Source organism: Fomitiporia mediterranea (assembly GCF_000271605.1).
Source record: "Fomitiporia mediterranea MF3/22 unplaced genomic scaffold FOMMEscaffold_5, whole genome shotgun sequence".
Lineage (NCBI taxonomy): Eukaryota > Fungi > Basidiomycota > Agaricomycetes > Hymenochaetales > Hymenochaetaceae > Fomitiporia > Fomitiporia mediterranea.
This window is the reverse complement of record NW_006760390.1, coordinates 4,251,551-4,272,874: the sequence shown is the minus strand read 5'-3', so window position 1 is coordinate 4,272,874 and position 21,324 is coordinate 4,251,551. Positions and strand designations below refer to the sequence as shown.

Genomic DNA, 21,324 nt, shown 5'->3' with positions numbered 1-21,324 from the left:
TAATAGTACCTTTTTCTGCCACACCTTGTAAGTCTCTAGAATTGGGTTACAACTCAGGATTTTGGTGACAATAGCTTAGGAGAGTACTGTCTCTAAAATTCCAATAAGGATATTGTCCTAAGCTAGTTTATACCTTACTACTTAGTACTGAATGTCAAACTCCTGGAAGAACTCCTCTAGAGGTTTGGATCCTACTTACATACTGTAAGGATTTGATTTACTAGTTTGTATTTTATTACTACTACATTGCTGATTGTGTCAGATCATTACACAGTAGGACCCACAAGCACATATATTCTCATTATAGTTAGTTACACTTTCTCCTCATGTATCTACACATGTATACCCTTATAAAAGACAGTATTGACTGTTGAGTAAAGGGGATTCTTTTCCCCTGACCCCTTACTTGAGTACTAGGTTATCCTAGTCAGTAGTCAAGTAAACTAAGGGTGATTAGAATTCTCTTGTGAGGAACAGTAAGTTTCCTTACATATTTTTGACTGTACCCACCTAGTACTGAAACCCCTTGCTGGATGCTGAGGAACCAAAGGGTCTGATCAACCCTAGGTCTCCCTCATTGTCTAGTACCCCTCAGGAATTTTTCGTGAGTAAAGTTACAATTTTCAAGTAGAAACAGAGACTACTTACTAGATTGGCCCCTAGTAGGTTCACAATACTTCAGAATGCTATAGAACACTTCTGGAACACATTATCACATATTAATATGGACCAGTACTAGATATGCTGGAGGTTTGCATTAATTGGATAGGTTGAGGACTAGACATCTGTAATGGTGAAAAGGAACAAACAGGTGTATATTGAGTTTACAGACAATGGACAACAAGATTACCCATTGAATATTGATTACAATGTGGCTGCCAAGCCTTGACAAACAATTCCCAGAGGGTACCCAAGTCTGGATATTAATACTAACATACTAGGAAGTAAGTCCTTGTCCCTTGTAGGCTGGAGGCAACCTGATGAACCTATACCAGGTGATAAGTCCTTGTCTACACAAGGCTGGAGGCACCCTAATGAACTAGTACATACTAATAATGTAGAATTAAGGTATGTAACTGTACCAGCACATATAGTTAGATAAACACACACTGTAGAGTAGACACTAGCAAGTATTAACACTACTAGGCTTAAAGAAATAGTAAACAAAGGTACAGAGAGTAGAAACACTCAGGTGATTGTTCTTAAGGATTCAGACAGTCAAGTTCAGGATGAACAGGTGATTGGATTCAAGGATTCGTCCAATTGAGTATAGAAGGTTGAGTTTGAGGATTCAACTCACCAAGTACAGACAATTGAGCTTAAGGATTCACTCAATCAATTTCAGGCTACCAAGTTTGAGGATTCACTTGATAGAGAACAGGCAATTTGGTTTGAGGATTCACCAAGTCAATATAGAAAGCTAACAGTAAGCATTGAGGAATTTGCAAGCTAGTACAAGAGTTACAGAGTACATATAGTTAAGTTTAGTGAAAGCACAGATGAGAAACTAGTGAGCACAATTACACTAGAGTAAGAATATATTGTCAACAGTAATGTAGAGGGTAATGAGACACCTAAGACCCTTTTAGGTAGTAAAGAAAGTAGCCAGGACTCAAAGAACAAGAGTAACAGACAAGGCTAGGAGAGCCAGGCATTAAAACTATAGAGAATTAATAAGGAACTAGATTTCCAGAAGGTAAGTAAGACCTTCAGACACATTGTAAGAGCTAGAGTGATTGAGATAGACATAGGACATGTCAGCCCATTCCACAGTTCAATAGACATTGAAGATTTGAATAAGAGAATGTACAAGTTTGATAGAATGTATTAGGAAGAGGAGAAAGCAACTCCTTCATCAAACAAGAGTAGACTCAATAGTATAGTAACAGAAAAGTATGAAATGCTTCAGGCAGGCTACAGAATGAAAGCCAGACATGCTACAGTACCTACAGACAGTAGAGATCAGAACTATCAATCTAAGAGTGTAGAAGAAACACTCAAGAGTCCAGACAAACTATTGTATTCATAGAAAGCAAAAGGAAAGTGCAAAGTGAAAGGAATACACAAAGTACAAGGAACAGAACAAAAACCAGAACTGTCAGGCATTCAATACAATTGTAAAATCGATTCAGACTATCCAAGCAAAACAGACATTGCATTTACAGAACAGTACTTTGAGGATAGCAAAAGTGAACACAAATTGGAACTACAAGGATCAGTACTTGATTCAGAGGGTGAAAACCAAGCATACACTCACAAAATCGAGTGTTTAACCTCATACATGGTAGATATCAACTACACATTGCACAGGAGCAATGTACAGGAGTACTACAACAGATACAACACCCTAGCCAGGTCTAGGAATAAGAGAGAAAGTGAAATACCTGGATATATGTGGTCTCAAATAGAAATACCAAGTTTTTCAGGACATTAGAGTACCCCTTGTGAAAATAGAAGGAACAAACAATCCTATAGTAATACTTCACAATTGAAAGCAGTCCCAGGCAAGGCATACACTAGTGGTATTAGTGAGAACAATATTGATTCAGAGTGTAGCAAACTACACAGTTCAAAGCCACATATTGAGTGTAGCAAGTATAAGAATAGCTCCAACTGTAGTTTAAGAACAAACAATGGACACAGGCATAACAAAGTATCAAATAACGTTTAGAAAGGCAGATTTACATCAGTAAGACCTTCAGAGAGCCTAGCAAAGAATAGCTATGTATACAGAGTAATACAGAGCTCTAGGATACAGAGAAAGGGAAATTTCAACCTAGGATCAGACTCAGACAGTAATAATTCAGATTCCTCTTCATCTAATAATAACAATCAAAGTAATGTTTTATTCGAACTGTCAGACATCAATTCGAGTGATACTGAAGCTACTAAGAAGTGTAAGAAATGCTTGAGGAAGTAACAGAACACAAGTTCAGGTATGTGAATAATGTATTTGAAAGGGCAAATTCAGTATATTTGAGACCCTATGAGACTACAGCACTTAGGCATTGTACTACAGGCATCTAGTACAGGAATAAACATTATAGGAAGTCTAAACATTAAGATAGACAATTGTATAGTGTATACAATGACATTTTATGCTCAAAAGCACAGGCATACAGTGTAGAAAGGATTCTACAAGACTACAGATACACATGGCATATGGAAAGAACTAGGAAACATGTATACAACCATTGTTTCAAGGAATCTAAGATGCTACAGGCATAAGGCAACACATATATAGACACTTTAGAGACACTACTACTGATTCTTAGAGCCACAAATCAAAACAACACTCTTAAGAAATATAGGCTGTTCACAGACAACAGGAATGCATACTAGGACATTAGGAAAGGACCTGAGAATGTTAGACAATTGGAATATAACTAGCCAGATAGTATTATGGTTTACAAGGTAATGCAAATAGTAAACTGTACAAGTAGGACAATCTATCAAGTATTACTGGACTATAAAATACAACTACTCTTGGATACTGAGAAATATTTCAATCCAAACGATTCACACAGGTATTTTATTAAGTTAGAAGGCTACATTACACATTGGAAGACAGACATTAGTACATTGAGCAAGGAAAAGTGTATATACATTAAGAATACAATGATACCACTTCAGAATAAGTATCAGGCATGGAGATACATTGACAGTGATAGAAAGACACAGACATACACATACACAGTTGATTCTATTTAGTACAGGAATGTATTCAAAAGCGAAAAACTGCTTCAGATAATTTCAGGACCAGGAGAATGTTCAGACATTCAGGTATATTGATTCTACAACATCAGAACAGACATTTCCATCTTTAGGATTGAAGAAACAATCAGTACAGAGTACAATTGAAGTAATTCACATAGAACAATGTTCTATAAGGTACAATTGGATGTTACACTACAAAACTATTCAGTTCATAACAAAGAATTGTTTAGAAACGTTAGAACCAGCTCAGACTACAAGGATATATTGTACAGAACACAGATTCAGGAGAACATAAGGTATTATATTGTGAAATACACCTTCAGACAGTCAGGATTCATTAGAATAGACTCAGGATACTTTATTAGACATAGTATAGACATTACAGGCACTCAAACAGATGTACTAGTACACATATACTTAGGATACATAGTAAGAATTAAGGTATTCAAGCTACAGGATGACAATTACAACCTACAGGATGTAGAACCACTACAATCTATGTACTACAATGATAGTAAGACACTACTGAGATCAGGAAACAATACACATTGTATGAAACAAAGTACAGAAGTTCAGAGGGCAACTTTAAGCTAGAGAACAGGTTTGGAACCTAGACAATCTGCTCAATCTGCTCAAACAGATTATTACACTGTTTCAAGGGAAAGCAAAGGCAATACACATACAGTCAGCAAATATTAGAGTAACAGTAAATTAGGAATGATTGAACAGACTATTTGAGCATTCAGGCATGATACTTTAATGCTACAGAAGGAAACAGAGTATTAGGACACTCTAGGACATCTATTGAACAATGATACAGTTCAATCTACTCTAGGAATGAGTAGTTACAATCAGTTTGAAGTACAAAATCATGCAGAAGACCTCTCCAGACACTACAGATATGTTCTAGGACAGTACCAGACGTTTTACACTGAAAATGAAGTCATATTTCAACAAGAGAGGCACACACATTGTATTACATACATACTCTTTGAGTATACAATCTACATGTTTGAACATACATTTTTCTTACTTGAGATACTATGAAACAATTTTGCAAAGGACTTTGCAGGACTAGACAGTATTAGTACTACAGGAAACAGGATACATGACAGGTACACAAGGAAAGAATACATTAGAACAAGGACAAGGACACAGAAAGACAGGAAGTCAGTACTAGAACACATTAATCTACACATGGATTTGCCAAATGAACAGAGAATTGGTAGTATACACTCAGGACTTCAGGCAGTACTACTGTGCATACAGACAGGACATTTCATTAAGACATACATGGAACAATGTAGCATACAGACAGTTACAGTATTCAGGAAAGTAGAGAACACTACTTGGACACAGTGTGATAGAACATTACACTATGAGACATTGAAAGTATACTCAGACAATTCAGGAATCGAATCAGTCAACTTACAAAGGCACAAACAAGTTGAGATACAAGGAAACAGTATGAGAATACAGTAGGACATTCATTGCACACAGAGATACTGTACATATACACACATATCTAGTAATATTAGGCTCATACCTTACAATCTCATTAAATTTGAGACAATATTCTCATTCAAAGACAAACATTACACTCTAGGTTATACTCTGTAATTAGTATTTAGACATTAAGCTCAACAGGATATCCAGTTTTGCATCACAGTTCATTATTACAAGCAAAAGAGTACACATTTGGAGATATTCTACTAATACAAGTGTAAGGCACTACATTTGCAGGAACTAGTCTATTGGAAAAATCAAGGACATAGCAGAGGAATTTTGGAATACATGCCTGCTATCTATTATTGTATGACTATTCTACAGGAGCAAAGAAACACACAAAGTCAGCTAGAAGCCACAACACTAATACATTCTATTGAGGAAGAAGGCTATAGCTTTGTTAATCAGGGATTTACCTCTACACTTCCTAAAGATGCAGGAGAAGAGAATATTTGTAATTACTACACTGCTGGAATTTCCACTTCTGTACATATTAATCTACACTGTGTATCTCAGAATACTCAAGAGCTGAAACACTATATCTCCCTAGGAACTCCACCAATTCTCTTCGAAAAGTGTTGTATCAATAGTAACAATCAAGAGGCAACTTTCCTACCAATTGACTATACAGTAATATGGACTATGTTTAATTATATTGATGTTTTATCTAGTTTCACATAGTTTAGAACCATACTACCTACTGTCCAGAACACTACCACTGTCTTAATACTTATTGGATCAACTTTGGATCACTTCAGAGAGGCAGTACTACATTACAACAATGTTTCCCATACACATGAAACACAAATTACTACTTTACATACAGTCTATATCTGCTCAAGACTAGCATTCTGACTTAAACAAGGTACTCTTCATCCTCTCCTTTATGAAATCCAAGATAGTAACCATCTGAGTACAAAACTAGGTTGAGTAACACATAGAACACAGTACAATCTATCTCCTAGCATTAGAATCTCTTAGAACTGTCCTTATAGAGTTTAATGACTTGTTTTACAACCTAAACAAGTAGCAGAATGTGTAAGCCAAGCTCTATAGTATGTGTAAGGAAACTCACTGTTCCTCACAAGAGAATTCTAATTGCCCTTAGTTCACTCAACTACTGACTAGGATAACCTAATACTCAAGTAAGGGGTCAGGGGAAAAGAATCCCCTTTACCTAGTGGTCAATACTGTCTTTTATAAGAGTATACATGTGTAGATACATGAGGAGAAAGTGTAACTAACTATAATGAGAATATATGTGCTTGTGAGTCCTACTGTGTAATGATCTGATACAATCAGTAATGTAGTAGTAATAAAATACAAACCAGTAAATCAAATCCTTACACTTGCCCTCTAGCATTTAGTCCTAAATGCTAAAAATTAGTAAAAAGGCAGAAAACTTACTTAAAGTAACAATTAGTAACAAGTAAATAATGAAATACCTTGCCCTAGTCCTTATAGTTGCTTCTGTTAAAGTTACAGGGCTTTGTAACATAAATAGTATATTATAGTGTTACTAGAGCAGGTACAACAGGTTGTATAAGTAGTTGTGCCTGTAGCTCATACAGGATACTGTTCTAGAGCTATACAAGAACTGTAGGATTAATTCTAGATTGTCTAGAAATGGGGGGAGTTGACATTTTACTAGGAGTTGACTCAAGGGTTAGTAAACACAATGATTCTAGAGTGGTAGAACCTTTACAAAGGTTCTAATAGTTTAAGGGTCTTAGGAATCTGTTAGAGTAAATCTCTGAAGGGATTAACATTGTAATAACTGATTAGGTAAAGCTCTAAAGTGAATCCAGAGCTGATTAAGTAAATTAATATAGGAAAGTCTACCAGGTAGGATATAAATTAATAGAGAATTAGGGAAGAGTTGAAAACAATGTTAGTAGTGCTCTATAGGCTGTAACAGTAGTAGAAGAGTGTACAAGTAGGGGTGAGAAGATAAGAAGGGAGAATAAGTAGGTAGTTAGTAGAGATAAGGGTTTTGTAAGAGATGTAGGTTTGTAAAAGGAAATAAGGTTTTAGAAAGTTACTATAGTACACTATAGGCTTGAGTAATAGTAGAGTAATACAGTAGGGTCTAGTTGTTGTGTAGTAGTCAAGGTAGAGTCTAGTTCCTAATGTTAGTAACAGTTAAGGCTAGAGGAAGGAGACTAGAACACAATAAGTAAGTAGGGAGAGGAGAGGCAAGCTAGTATAGACTAGGAACTAGACTAGGGTACATACAAGTATCTCTCAAGGTATATATATGAAAGGGGAAGGAATAGACTATACTATATAAGGAAGGGAAAGTACAAGCAAGAGGAAAGGGTTAAAAGAATTAGTAAGTTGAATAAACAAGGGGGAGAGTTTTAAAAGAGTAAGTAAACAGAAGAAGGGTAGAAGGGGAATATTAGGAAGAGAAGGGGCTAAGGTCTGAAGAGTCTAAGAAGGGGTAGGGTCTTCTACAGGTTGAAAGAGTCTGAAAGAGTGTGTAAAGTATGTAAAGAGTAGGAATTATAATACTTATACTAAACACTTTAATTTACAAAAAGACTTTATATAATGTTACATTCAAAATGATTACATTAATGTATACTATGTCTAATTGTAGAACCAATTAGCAGACATTCTTACAAAAGCTCTCTACATCCTACAGATTAAGCATCTAATCAAACTATTAGGTATACAGTCTTAGTTCTTAATTAATGCTTGAAGGAGAGTATTAGATTATACTCTAGATTAGGAAATCCCTAATTACCTAATGTAGTGTTACTATACTTAGAATGTCTCAGACTATCAGACTTTACTATATAGTATATAAGACAGACACTTACTTAATGTCTCAATAAGAGAGAGTTTAAGAGTGCTCCTACTATACTTGTTAAAATAAACAATTAAAATATTACTTAAAAACATGACAAAATACAATAATATGAATATAAAACAAAACAACTAATACTATGAAACATTAGAGCCTAACATCAGATAGTCTAAAGGGCCAAGTAACAGAAAGAACACTGTCACCAAGTACACAAAAGACAAACAAATGTTAGAACAAAACCAAAAGAAACAAACATAACTTTGAAACTTGATCAGATACTTTACTAATGATTAAACACAATGTGTGACAAATTTAATAGATTACTATAAACAGCAGAAAGATAGAATTCACAAAGAATATATCTATAATCAATACATAAAGGATATTAATAACTATTCAAAGTTCAGACAATATTATAACAGTGTATTCTTTATTAACAGCCTTACTTAAGCTTACACTTATCACTAAAAGAATAAAATTAATAAACAGAACAGAAACAAGACACTATAGCTCAAATACTTTGTCATTAAACAGAAGACAAATGATACTGAGTAAATAGAAATAATGCATCTTAATGTATACATATATAATAGACAAAATATGCAAACTTAACCTTGTTAAAACAATACAATAGATTATATTTATCCAAATAACAAACTATTCAGACATACACATAATAATCAAGTGAAATACACAAGCATACATACAATTTATTTGAGTATAAACTCGAATAACAATCAGTACAATGTTCAAAAGATTTAATAGGACAAAGATAACAAATAACATTAAAATTATTGAACAAAACACATTCATACATTTATACACAACACTTAAACAAATAATGAAATGATGAAAACACATAAACAAATTGATTACATACACACAAAAGCTAATTGCTTAAAGTAAACCTTCTTGAATTGAAGGGGAGTAATAATAGTATATATTCACAAAACAAACAATTAAAACATAGTAAACAATTAAATGATGCAGAAATATTAACTATGTTACTATTTAATCTTACACATTCTACAAAACACAAATACAAAGTTATTACAACAAATTTGAAGCAAATCTGTTGAATCTGACAAGTGAATCTAACAAATCCAACAATAAAATACTTATACAAGAGACACTTTCTCTAGAATCTTTAATGGTCATACTATACATAGTACTATTGAATGTATTATAAACAAATATATTACAGAGTATATACCTAAACACAAAGAAGTATACTATATACAAAGATGTTGAGCAGAAAAGCATCTCTAGTATATAACAAACTATACAGAAATATCAAACAGAACTATACTTTCCACAACAGAACATATATTATATTAAAAATAACAATTACACATTATACAAAACTTACAATACTTATTCCCTAACATACAGAACATAATAGTGAACAAATAACTAAGTAAACAAAATAATATTCAGACATATAACTGGGAAACAATTCAGGCAAGCCAAAGAATAGTACATATTCCTAAAGCAATCTATACTAGATGTACAAAGTACTTGCTAAAATTAAAAGAAGCAACAGAAATAATGGTGATCAAAACATTAATCCTTTTGAATAAAACAAGATAATGTTAATCATAATGAACAAAAATGAGTAATACACTCAAATTAAACAAAATAAATTCATATTTCATAACAAACACACACATATATTTAGTAAATAAAGCAAATATAATGATTAAAACAATATCAAACAGAATTTGATACAAAATAAACAATAAATGAACAAATATTACAATATACAATGAAAAATAGAACTGTGAAATACACTATTTCATCTATCTACAAAATAAAAACAACAAACACATATTATAATTGTACAAAGCAATATATTAATCAAATAACATTATGTAACAATAATAAAAACATTATTACAACAATAAAACAATACAATACAAATAACATTATAGTTTGTAAAGTTGAAGGACACATTAATTAATAACAAATGTAATACACACATATATTAATATTAAATATATCTATTACAAAACAGTAAAACAATACAAATGTACTATATGTTTAAAACATAAATAATGTGCCTAAACAGACTTACAAACAGTCAGATGATAAAACAAAACAAATTACAATGAATAAAACCTTAATCAACCTTAATATAAAGTAATCTGACATATTATAAATAATATTACAAATTGCAAACAATACAATACTTTAATATGAAGGTATAGAACTACTATTAAATGCTTAAAAAGGCATGAATACAAAACAAACACAAACAAAGATGATACATAATGAATAGAGGACATTATAATAACATTAACAGTACATTTTACAAGTATGATTCAACAGTTTTATTGTGAAAGTAAAAGTGGAAAAACTACTAGTAACACAATTCAAATGTGCAAAAATACAAATTAATAAGAACAAATTAATAACACACACATTGTTATTAAATATAGTATTAACTATACAAACAAAACAATACAAACAAAGTACAATTCTAATTACACATTAAGTATAAGGATACAAAATGAACTACATGTATAATAATACAAATACAAACAGAACAAATAACAGAACTACTACAGAACAATACAGTATAATAAAATAAACATACTATAACACAAAACAAACAATATAATATGAAAAACAAACAAAACAAAGTTATATTATATTATATTATATTGTGAACAAGAAAAATACTATTATACAAATGATAAAACATTATAGTGACACTATAACATTAATAATAATAAAACTACAAATGAACAAACACTAAAGAGATTCTACAGCTCTCTTAACAATAAAAAAAAATGGAACTTACAATCAATTTATTACATCAAACATAATAATACATTATTAAACAAAGATAACACTTACAGTAGACTTAATATATGAAGCAAACAAACACTTACATTGTGAATGTAAATAATATTAGTAAAAACAACAGACAAACACTTATCAAACATTATATTAGCCTGATCAACTAGTATAAGTTTAAAGGGGAGTGTTAACATTTACTTTGAATAAATGTGTCTAATGTCTTCCTATATACATATATGTATCATATAATGTAGAACTGTCTCATTACTATGTGTTATTACACTAAGACATTAACTAAGACATATATCTGAGACATACAATATAGAATAGTATATATAATACATTAATCTAAGAATAATGAAGCTCATATACAATGAATTACAAACTACACAGTCAACTTGTATTAACACCTACACACTATAAGTAGAGTCTACTGAACCCCTACTTGTGTGACTTACTTTTAGGGAAACATTACAACCTTAAAATGCTAACAATTTTATTATCTATTTATTACTGATTTTATTAGTGATTATACAGTTAGACTCATAAGTATACATATTCTCTTTTTAGCTAGTTAGTATTTACTTCTTATGTACTTACACATGTATCACCCTATTAAAAACAGTCTCTAACACTAGGTAAAGGGGATTCTTTTCCCCTGACCCTTTACTCAAGTACTAAGTTATTCTAGTCAGTAGTTGAGTGGATTAAGGGTAATTAGAATTCTTTTGTAAGGAACAGTAAGTTTTCTTACATACTCTTACTTGTTCTCTTAGTATAAATCCTAGTTAGTAGCTTTGAGAATATAGTTGAATCAGGGCTGTAAGTCTACATTCACAGTTTGAGAGTACTATCAACCTAGAGAACACATCTCTCCTAATACATTCCTAATATAAACATGTAGAATTGATAAAGAAAATTCCTATTTACTTGAGTTTTTACTGTTTTGACTTAGATATATTAGAGTATGTAAAACACAAGCTTGACAATACTTATGAAAAAGGCAGTAATGCTTTCTGTATTAGCTCAGACGACTGTCATGCATCTTTACTGTTACTACAATTACACAAATGATTTTTTAAAATTTACCACATTAATCAATAGAACTGAAACAACATTAATCAATAGAACTGAAACAACAATCATATAGTACTGATTAACATGAGTGAACAAAGGTGAACATACTAATAAACATCCGTCCTCGAGACATCTTGCCTTCACAGCACTCCTACACGTGGGTCGGTACATTCGGAGAAAAATCCGATTCGAGGATATGGTGGGAGTAGTCGCTATGGTACGGTGTTCGGTGCTAGTCGACGCACCACTGTCTGTGCGGCGGCCAGAGAACGCAGCAGCTTTCTCAGTTATCTACTTGAGTTTCTTCTTTTTATTGGACAGGGTGGTCTCTGCATGACGCTTCGTGGCAACATTCAGCGGATCCCCGGCGATCGGCAGAGAGAAGTGGTCATCCGGAAGATCTGGTGGGAACCCCTGATTCTTCAGTGCGAAGAACAAATTTTGCGCCTCCTCATTCATTACGCCGGAGTATTCAGTCACCGCCCTCTCAACTCGTTCATACCACTGATTGCGTGTTTCTTCAAGCATGTGTGCCGCTTCGTTACCTGCTTGTCTAATAACATTGCTGTGGGTGACGAGAAGCTTTTGGACCGCGTCTTCTTGCCTCAGGATAGCGATACCACGTTGCAAAAAAAACATCACTCGCTTCGTGTGATTAAGTTCTGCCTCGATCTCGGCAAGGCGCATTTGTTGTCGCGCGATTGCTAGTGTGGTATTCTCGATTTGAACGCGGTTGTTTTGTCGTGACTCGATTAGTTCCAGCTGGTGCTCGGTTGGGTTTTCAGGATCCTACACGACGTCGTTAGCAAATGTATTTGAAAGGGGGGAGATAAAAAAAGATCATAAACATTTTCACCAATCGTATCGTTGACAAGCTTAACATGTCCTTCTGCGAGCCGTATAGATGAGCTGAATGTTTCGATAATTGAACCAGTGTCTTGGTATGCCTTGTTCTGTTCCGCCTGGATGTTAATGATATTCTTTAGTTGGATTTCCACGTCAGCACCGAAGTCGCATAACGCTGCATAAGTGATTTCAACGTCGTCGACGTCAGCCGCGTTGTAGTCAGACCTAATACGAGCCCAGAACTGGACCTCCCTCACGTCGCCGTTTTTGTCCAAAAGCTTGCGGAGGTCCCGCACGATGACACGAAAGCTGGGGGTCGAAGGACTCATACCTAAAAGCTTGAATTGTGCGTACGCGTCGAACAGGCATAGGCACCCTTTATCGACGAGACACCGGAGAGCGATCTTGTGAACCTGTTTCTCATCCTGCGGAGCACGGTCAGCAAAATCGCGGAGCATATCACTACAGACTTACCTCTAATAAAAGATATATCATAATGTCCTTCACCGCGCCTTTTGTCTTCACGATTGTCTCATCCTGCCCCTCGAACTTCTTCCATGTCAAAATTTGGAGCTCAATCATTGAGAAGGAAAACTCGAAGAGGTCCTTCGCAAGTCCAACTAAATCGTCTTCATCTTCTTCAAGCAGTGATACCTTCATCCGCAGCAACATGGTTCGAATGCGATCCTTTCCTTTGCAGACGAGTGGATCTGTCAAGACTGTCGTCAGTAATTTGAACGAGACGTTCACAAGACACACACCGTCGTCTTCCCGATCTTTCACATCGCGCAGCAAGTCCTCCACTTGAATCTGATAGCGCTCGACTTCTGTCATATCTTGAGATTTAGGACCCATCTCGCAGAAGGTGGCAAAGTCGATGGTCAGGTGGTGATTGAGGTTGTAATGAAAGGGGACAAGGGTTCGGCAGGACTCTTGACTTTTCGCATCCGGACCCCACGGCCCAAAACGGGATGACCCTGATTATGTAAAGTTGGGAAAACATAAACTCAACCAACCTGTCACATCAGTCACAGCACAGCCACTTTCCCCATTAAGAAGGACCCTGATGGCAAAAATCGTGAGGTTAGACTGTAACATTTTGTTTAACATTTTTGAGTACAAGTACATAGACAAAATACAAATATAAACTATAGATGTACTGTCTCTAAATCTGTTATAAGACTGTTTAGAAGTACTCTGTGACTCTTATACTTTTTACATGCCTACTAAGCTTGAACCTCTATAAGTCCTTTCTTGTATACATTAATAAACCAGGCAGATTAATTAGCAAACCTGTAAAGTATTATAGGAAAGTTACAATTAGTAAATATAGTAAAAATATACTTACTTTTGAAATAATTCAAGAGGAATTGAGTTAAGACACAATTTAATATAAGACTCTATTTGATTCTTATTATTTGAGTAAGGTATCATCTGGTAGTAATATTTTGTATTACTCTAACACTGTTTAATAAAGTTCAGTTTATAGTAAAATTTTGGATAAAACAAAACCTTGTATTTATGTCCTTCAACTAACTCCTTAATAACTGACTTTTATACTAAAAAGTTAGACTGGTTAAACAGAATTTATTAACAGTAACATATGAATGTGACTAATTTGTTAGTACATTTGAATCTGTTACATTATTAGGAAAACCAAAAAAACCTATATTTATATAGTAACTTAAAGTTGTGTATAATATTAAATAACTGTATTATTAATAGTATAGTAACTGTATAAATGTATAATACTATATAGTATAGTAAACTATAGTATAATAGTATAATAGTATTATAATAACATATATTACTTAATAACTGTGTTTAAGAGTAGAATAATAGTATTGTAAATATATAATTCTAAAAATCAGTTATAGAGTAGTATACAATTATTAACATATTCTAATAGTAAAATAGTAGAAACAGTACTAGGAAAGTGCTAAACACTGTTGTGAATGAGTTCTGGGTTTGTAATAGTATACAATAGCTAACAAGACAAAGGTATCTTTGTTATTGTTAGGAATAAGGACTAATACATGTATAAGTAAGAGCTTACCTTTATTACTGTCAGGAATAAGAACTAATACAACAAAAGTGAAAGATACAAACTATATATATTAAAAATAAAAGAAAGGTGGTTTACACTTAAAGGGGAAAACAAAAGGAAACAGTATACATTTAAGAATGAAAGGAAAGTAGCTTTAATAAAAGGGGAACTTAATACAAGTATAAAAGAGAATGTGTGTAGCTTAATAGGTTACAGAAAGAATCTGTATTTAGGAAATACAGTTCTAGACTAGAACAAGTACAGAACTGTACAGAAACTGTTGTAAACTATAGAGTTGTAAGCCTACCCTACAGCTTACAACAGTTTCTGTACTGTTCTGTACCTCTCCTAGTGTAGAACCACATTTCCAAACTCAGACCTTCTTTCAAGCCTAGACCTTCTTAGTATGAACCCTAGAGTCACACACATTTCCTCTTTTGTCTTCACACTATGTTTCCTTATTGTCTGAGTTACATACTCTTCATTCTTAGAGTGTATACACTCCCCTTTTTATTTTTGTATTGTTTTCCCCTTTAAGTATAAGCTACCTTTGTTTTATTTCTAGTATATATAGTTTCAATCTTTCACCTTTATTACACCAGTTCTTATTCCTGACTGTAATAAAGATACTTTTGTCCTGTCAGTGTTCTGTGTATGTTAGCAAACTTAGAACTTAACAGAACTTGTTTATAATAGTATTTAGTACTTCCCTAGTACTATTCTACTTTTTTTTTAACATTGACAAAGTAGTCTTTATTGTACTATATGTTAGTAAGGTTCTTCAGACCTTCCTGAATGTCTCCTACTGTTAGTAAGGTTCCTCCAGCCTTCCTAAACACTCTCTACTGTTAGTAAGACTCTCTAGCCTTTCTAAACACACTACTATAGTCTTAAAGCAAGTTTGACTCTCTTCCTAACTGTATATAACTAGGTCTTGTTTCCTCTAACACTAGGTATCTTTAGAAGCTACTACAGTTACCTCTCTGTTAACTAGAGAAGCTGTATTTACTTCTCCTACACTACTACTATTTATAGTAACCCTAAGTTCAGATTTAGTAAATAGCTCAGACCTCTCAGAACCAGAAAGTAATACTAGTAAGCTACCTACTAAAACAATTAGTATTATACTAAGAACCAAACATTATATACAGACAATCATAACAATCAATTCTGAACATTTACATAGTTTATAAAAGTGTCTCCTAAGAACATCTAACTTTTCTGTATTGTAAAACATTTGTAACTAGATTTGTAAATATGTACAGTCTTAGGATAGACTCACACAAGCTGCTCATATTACAGGATGTACAGATCATGTACATATTATAGGCTCAGAACACAAGTTGTGTCACAGTAGGTAGTTCAGCAAACTATTATGTTATTATTGCTCAGATCAAAGTACTACAATTGTCTAATTAGATAGGACATTAGGGCAATTGAACAAGAATCTTAGAAGACTACTAGAATCTTAGAATTCTCTACACTTTGTCTGTACTAATCAAATAGTGACAGTATACAAACCTTCTACTTCTTTCAATTTATTTCTTGCCTTTCTGTTTGTATAACATTTCCTATAGCTAGAATGCAGATTACTTAACATTCCTCATGAAATTTTTGCTCCATTTTGTTCTAACCTCTGACAAAAGGTTCTCTTACAGTATTTGACAAAAGTATTATACAGACCTAATCTATTAATTAAAAAAGATTATATACAGACAACTAAGAACTATAATTATGAGATATAAGTACTATTATTTACTGTATAATATAGCAAAAAAAATGAGTTAAAACAGTAGGACCCACAAGCACATATATTCTCATTGTAGTTAGTTACACTTTCTCCTTATGTATCTACACATGTATACTCTTATAAAAGACAGTATTAACTATTAGGTAAAAGGGATTCTTTTCCCCTGACCCCTTACTCAAGTACTAAGTTATCCCAGTCAGTAGTTGAGTGAACTAAGAGTGATTAGAATTCTCTTGTGAGGAACAGTGAGTTTCCTTACATTTATAAATGTTGAATTTGTGTAGACAGTCTGGTTTGGGTTTGACATAGTACAGGTTAGGGTTTTTAAGCAGTTTGTAATAGTTCTGGGAGACTGTCAATGTATTACAACCGAGTTTTTGTGCAATTTCAACATTACTCAACCCTTGACTCTTCCAGTCTAAGATATGTTGCTTTTTTGTTAGTGTAAGATATGGAGCCATTTCAGCAGATTCAGAGTAGTCTGAATTGAGCAAAAGACAGAGTATTATTGATAGTGATAGAGTACTAGTATAGTGTAATGTTTTACAGCATGGTACAACCAAAAAAAATGTACATGACCATTTGTACAATCTTGTAAGTTTTCTCCTATTTTAGAATATATATAGTTATTTCACAATAATCTAACACAATCAGCAATGTAGTAATAATAAAATACAAACCAGTAAATCAAATCCTTACACTTGCCCTCTAGCATTTAGTCCTAAATACTAAAAATCAGTAGAAAAGGTAGGGAACTTACTAAAAGTAACAGTTAGTAACAAGTAAATAATAAAATACCTTGCCCATGTGTATGGGAAACATTGTTGTAATGTAGTACTGCCTCTCTGAAGTGATCCAAAGTTGATCTGGTGAGTATTGAGACAGTGGTGGTATTCCAGACAGTGAGTAGCATGGTTCCAAACCATGTGAAACTAGATAAAACATTAATAGAATTAAACATAGTCAATATTACCATATAGTCAATTAGTAGGAAAGTTGCCTCTTGATTGTTACTATCAATACAACACTTTTCAAAGAGAATCGGTGGAGTTCCTGGGGAGATATAGTGTTTTAGCTCTTGAGTATTCTGAGACACACAGTGTAGATCAATATGTACAGAAGTGGAAATTCTGGCAGTATGGTAATTGCAAATATTCTCTTCTCCTGCATCTTTGGGAAGCATGGAGGTAAATCCCTGATCAACAAAGCTATAGCCTTCTTCCTTAATAGAATGTATTAGTGTTACAGCTTCTAGCTGACCTTGTGTGTTTCTCTACTCTTGTAGAATAGTAATGTAATAATAGATAGTAGAGATGTATTCCAAAATTCCTCTACTATGTCCTTGATTTTTCTAATAGACTAGTTCCTGCAAATGTAATGCCTTATGCTTGTATTAGTAGAATGTGTCCAAATGTGTACTCCTTTGTGTGCAATAACCAACTGTGATACAAAACTGAATATCCTGTTGAGCCTGATGTTTAGATACTAATTGTAGAGTGTAACATAGAGTGTAGTATCTGTCCTTGAATGAGAATATCATCTCAAACTTAATGAAATTGTAATGTATGAGCCTAATATCACTAGATATGTGTGTATATACACAGTATCTCTGTGTATGATGAATATCCTACTGTAGTTCTGTACTGGTTCCTTGTGTCTCAACTTGTTTGTTCCTTTGTAAGTCAATTGATTCAATTCCTGAATCATCTGAGTATACTTTCACTGTCTCATAGTACAATGTTCTATCATAATGTGTCCAAGTAGTGTTCTCTACTTTCCTGAGTGCTGTAACTGTCTGTATGCTACATTGTTCCATGTATGTCTTAATGAAATGTCCTGTCTGTATGCACAGTAGTACTGCCTGAAGTCCTGAGTGTATGCTGCCAATTCTCTGTTCATTTGGCAAATCCATGTGTGGATCAATACACTCTAGCATTGACTTCCTGTCTTTCTGTGTCCTTGTGCCAATGTATTCTTTCCTTGTGTACCTATCATGTGTCCTGTTTCCTGTAGTACTGATACTGTCTGGTCCTACAAAGTCCTTTGCAAAATTGTTTTGTAACAATCCATGTAAGAGAAATGTATGTTCAAACATGATTGTATGCTCAAATAGTATGTATACAATGTAATGTGTGTGCCTCTCACCCTCTCATTGAAATATGACTTCATTTTCAGTGTAAAACGTCTGGTACTGTCCTAGAACATATCTGTAGTGTCTGGAGAGGTCTTCTGTGTGATTTTGTACTTTAAACTGATTGTAACTACTCATTCCTAGAGTAGATTAAACTGTATCATTGTTCAATAGATGTCCTAGAGCTTCCTAATACTCTATTTCCTTCTGTAGTGTTGAAGTATCATGCCTGAATGCTTGAATAGTCTGTTCGATCATTCCTAATTTACTATTACTCTGATATTTGCTAGCTGTATGTATATTGCCTTTGCTTTCCCTTGAAGTGGTGTGATAATCTGTTTGAGCAGATTGAGTAGATTGTACAGATTGTCCAGGTTCTGAACCTGTTCTCTGGCTTGAAGTTGCCCTCTGAACTTCTGTACTTTGTTCCATACAATGTGTATTGTTTCCTGATCTCAGTAGTGTCTTACTATCATTGTAGTGTATAGATTATAGTGGTTTTACATTCTGTAGATTGTAATTGTCATCCTGTAGCTTGAATATCATGATCCTTACTATGTATCCTGAGTATATACATGCTAGCACATCCATTTGAGTGCCTGTGATGTCTACAATATGTCTGATAGAGTGTCCTGAGTCTATTCTAATGAATCCTGACTGTCTGAAGGTGTATTTCACAATGTAATACCTTATGTTCTCCTGAGACTGTGTTCTGTACAATATATCCTTGTAGTCTGAGCTGGTTCTGATGTTTCTGAACAATTCTTCATTATAAACTGAATAGTTTCGTAGCATAACATCCAATTGTACCTTATAGAACAATGTTCTATGTGAATTACTTTGATTGTACTCATTACTGACTGTTTCTTCAATCCTGAAGATGGAAATGTCTGTTCTAATGTTGTAGAATCAATATACCTGAATGTCTGAACATTCTCCTGGTCCTGAAATTGTCTGAAGCAGTTCTTTGCTTTCAAATACCTTCCTGTACTGAATAGAATCGACTGTGTATGTGTATGTCTGTGTCTTTCTATCACTGTTGATGTATCTCCATGCCTGATACTTATTCTGAAGCAGTATTGTCTTATCCTTGATGTATATGCACTTTGCCTTGCTCAATGTACTAATGTCTGTCTTCCTATTATGAGATGATTAGTTCATCAACAGACAAACCATGAGACAATGACTTTATAATGTCTCAGTTAGAATACATACAATATAAGGATGAGAGACACTGAGCAGTCAATTGTCACCTCACCCCTTGTCTATACATGCCCCCCTTAAGTTTTCCCTCTCAACAGGTTATGAGCCTTGAGCTCTCTGTATACACACATCCACTGTACACTCTAAACTCTTTACTCACATACATTTGCACACATTTGCATCATGGTTCCCCCACATACAGATACACACTGTAAACCAGCCAATGTACCTAAATACTTTGGTCAAAACATTACAATGCTTAAGACTGAAGCAAACTACAAGATGTGGCACTATCACATTGTTTCTAGTGTTACAGCTACATGCTTCAAACACTTACTAAAGGATGAACTACAGAACAAAGCTGAGAGGGAGATGGCTAAGGCCATTCATACATGTATAGTTAATAACATTGTCAACACAATATTGGCAAACTATATACACTTCAATATGTCTATCCCTCAGTTAATGAAAGTGCTTGAAGAACACTTTAACCCCTAGACAGTATGTAAAAAGGCTATTAACAAATCAGCACTGTTTATTTGTAGAGACTATGTAAAACATTTTGGACATACATTAGACAGACTTGAGGAAGCATACACTACTCTGTCTGCTAACAGTAATCCACCATGCAACTCTACATACAAAGCAGCAATATTGCTTGCCACTCCTGAGCAATATACACACATAGTAAATACAATAATACAATCTACTGATGCCCAAAACAAAGGCAAACCAGTCAATGAACATAAAAAAGTCAAACTGAAGTAATTAATCCTTACATTGTAGAATGCCTACAACAATTACTGTGCTAAACGAGCACAAGATTCCAATGATTGGACAAAGAATAATGTATGTGTTAATACAATGTATAAAGCTAATAAGCAGAGGAAATTCAATCTGCCAAATCTGTTCAATCTGACAAAAGCAAAATGTTTCAATTGTGGAAAAACAGGACATTTCTCTAAGGAATGCTACAAACCTCCTACTGAAGCTACAAAGCTTGCACATGCTAAACATCAGGCTAACATTGTGTATAAAACGAATCAAACTGTAGAAAACACAACAAACACATTTATTATTGAAAACCCAAACGAAAACAATGTTGAATTAAAGGAAGGCAACATTAAAATGAACAATAATGCTTATACTCTTATTCCGAGCAACCAGGACAAACAATTCAAACAATATGTTTCCTGGGTATGTACTAATGTATTTACAAATACAATCATAGCTAACAAGAAATCCTATATGTAAACGATGGATTTACTCGATTCTGGTACATTAATACATGCTACTCCTTATCTATTTCGATTAACAGATGTACACAACATAACTCCTACAATTGTAACTATTGCAAATAGATCAACAATGACTCTTAATCGAGCTGGATCTATGTGTATCAAAATCCTGAAGAATATACAAGAAAAAGACGT

General features: G+C 33.8%; 1 protein-coding gene across 1 annotated transcript; it reads right to left on the bottom strand.

The window, feature by feature from the left end:
* Positions 1-11,888: 11,888 nt before the first annotated feature.
* Positions 11,889-13,639, bottom strand: FOMMEDRAFT_19868 (uncharacterized protein). The gene is made up of 4 exons (XM_007266198.1): positions 13,522-13,639; positions 13,235-13,470; positions 12,763-13,185; positions 11,889-12,703 (listed from the first exon to the last, which is right to left on the bottom strand). The coding sequence occupies exons 1-4, from the start codon at positions 13,613-13,615 to the stop codon at positions 12,206-12,208; spliced, it is 1,251 nt and encodes a 416-aa protein (XP_007266260.1). The 5' UTR covers positions 13,616-13,639; the 3' UTR covers positions 11,889-12,205.
* Between the last annotated feature and the right edge of the window lie 7,685 nt (positions 13,640-21,324).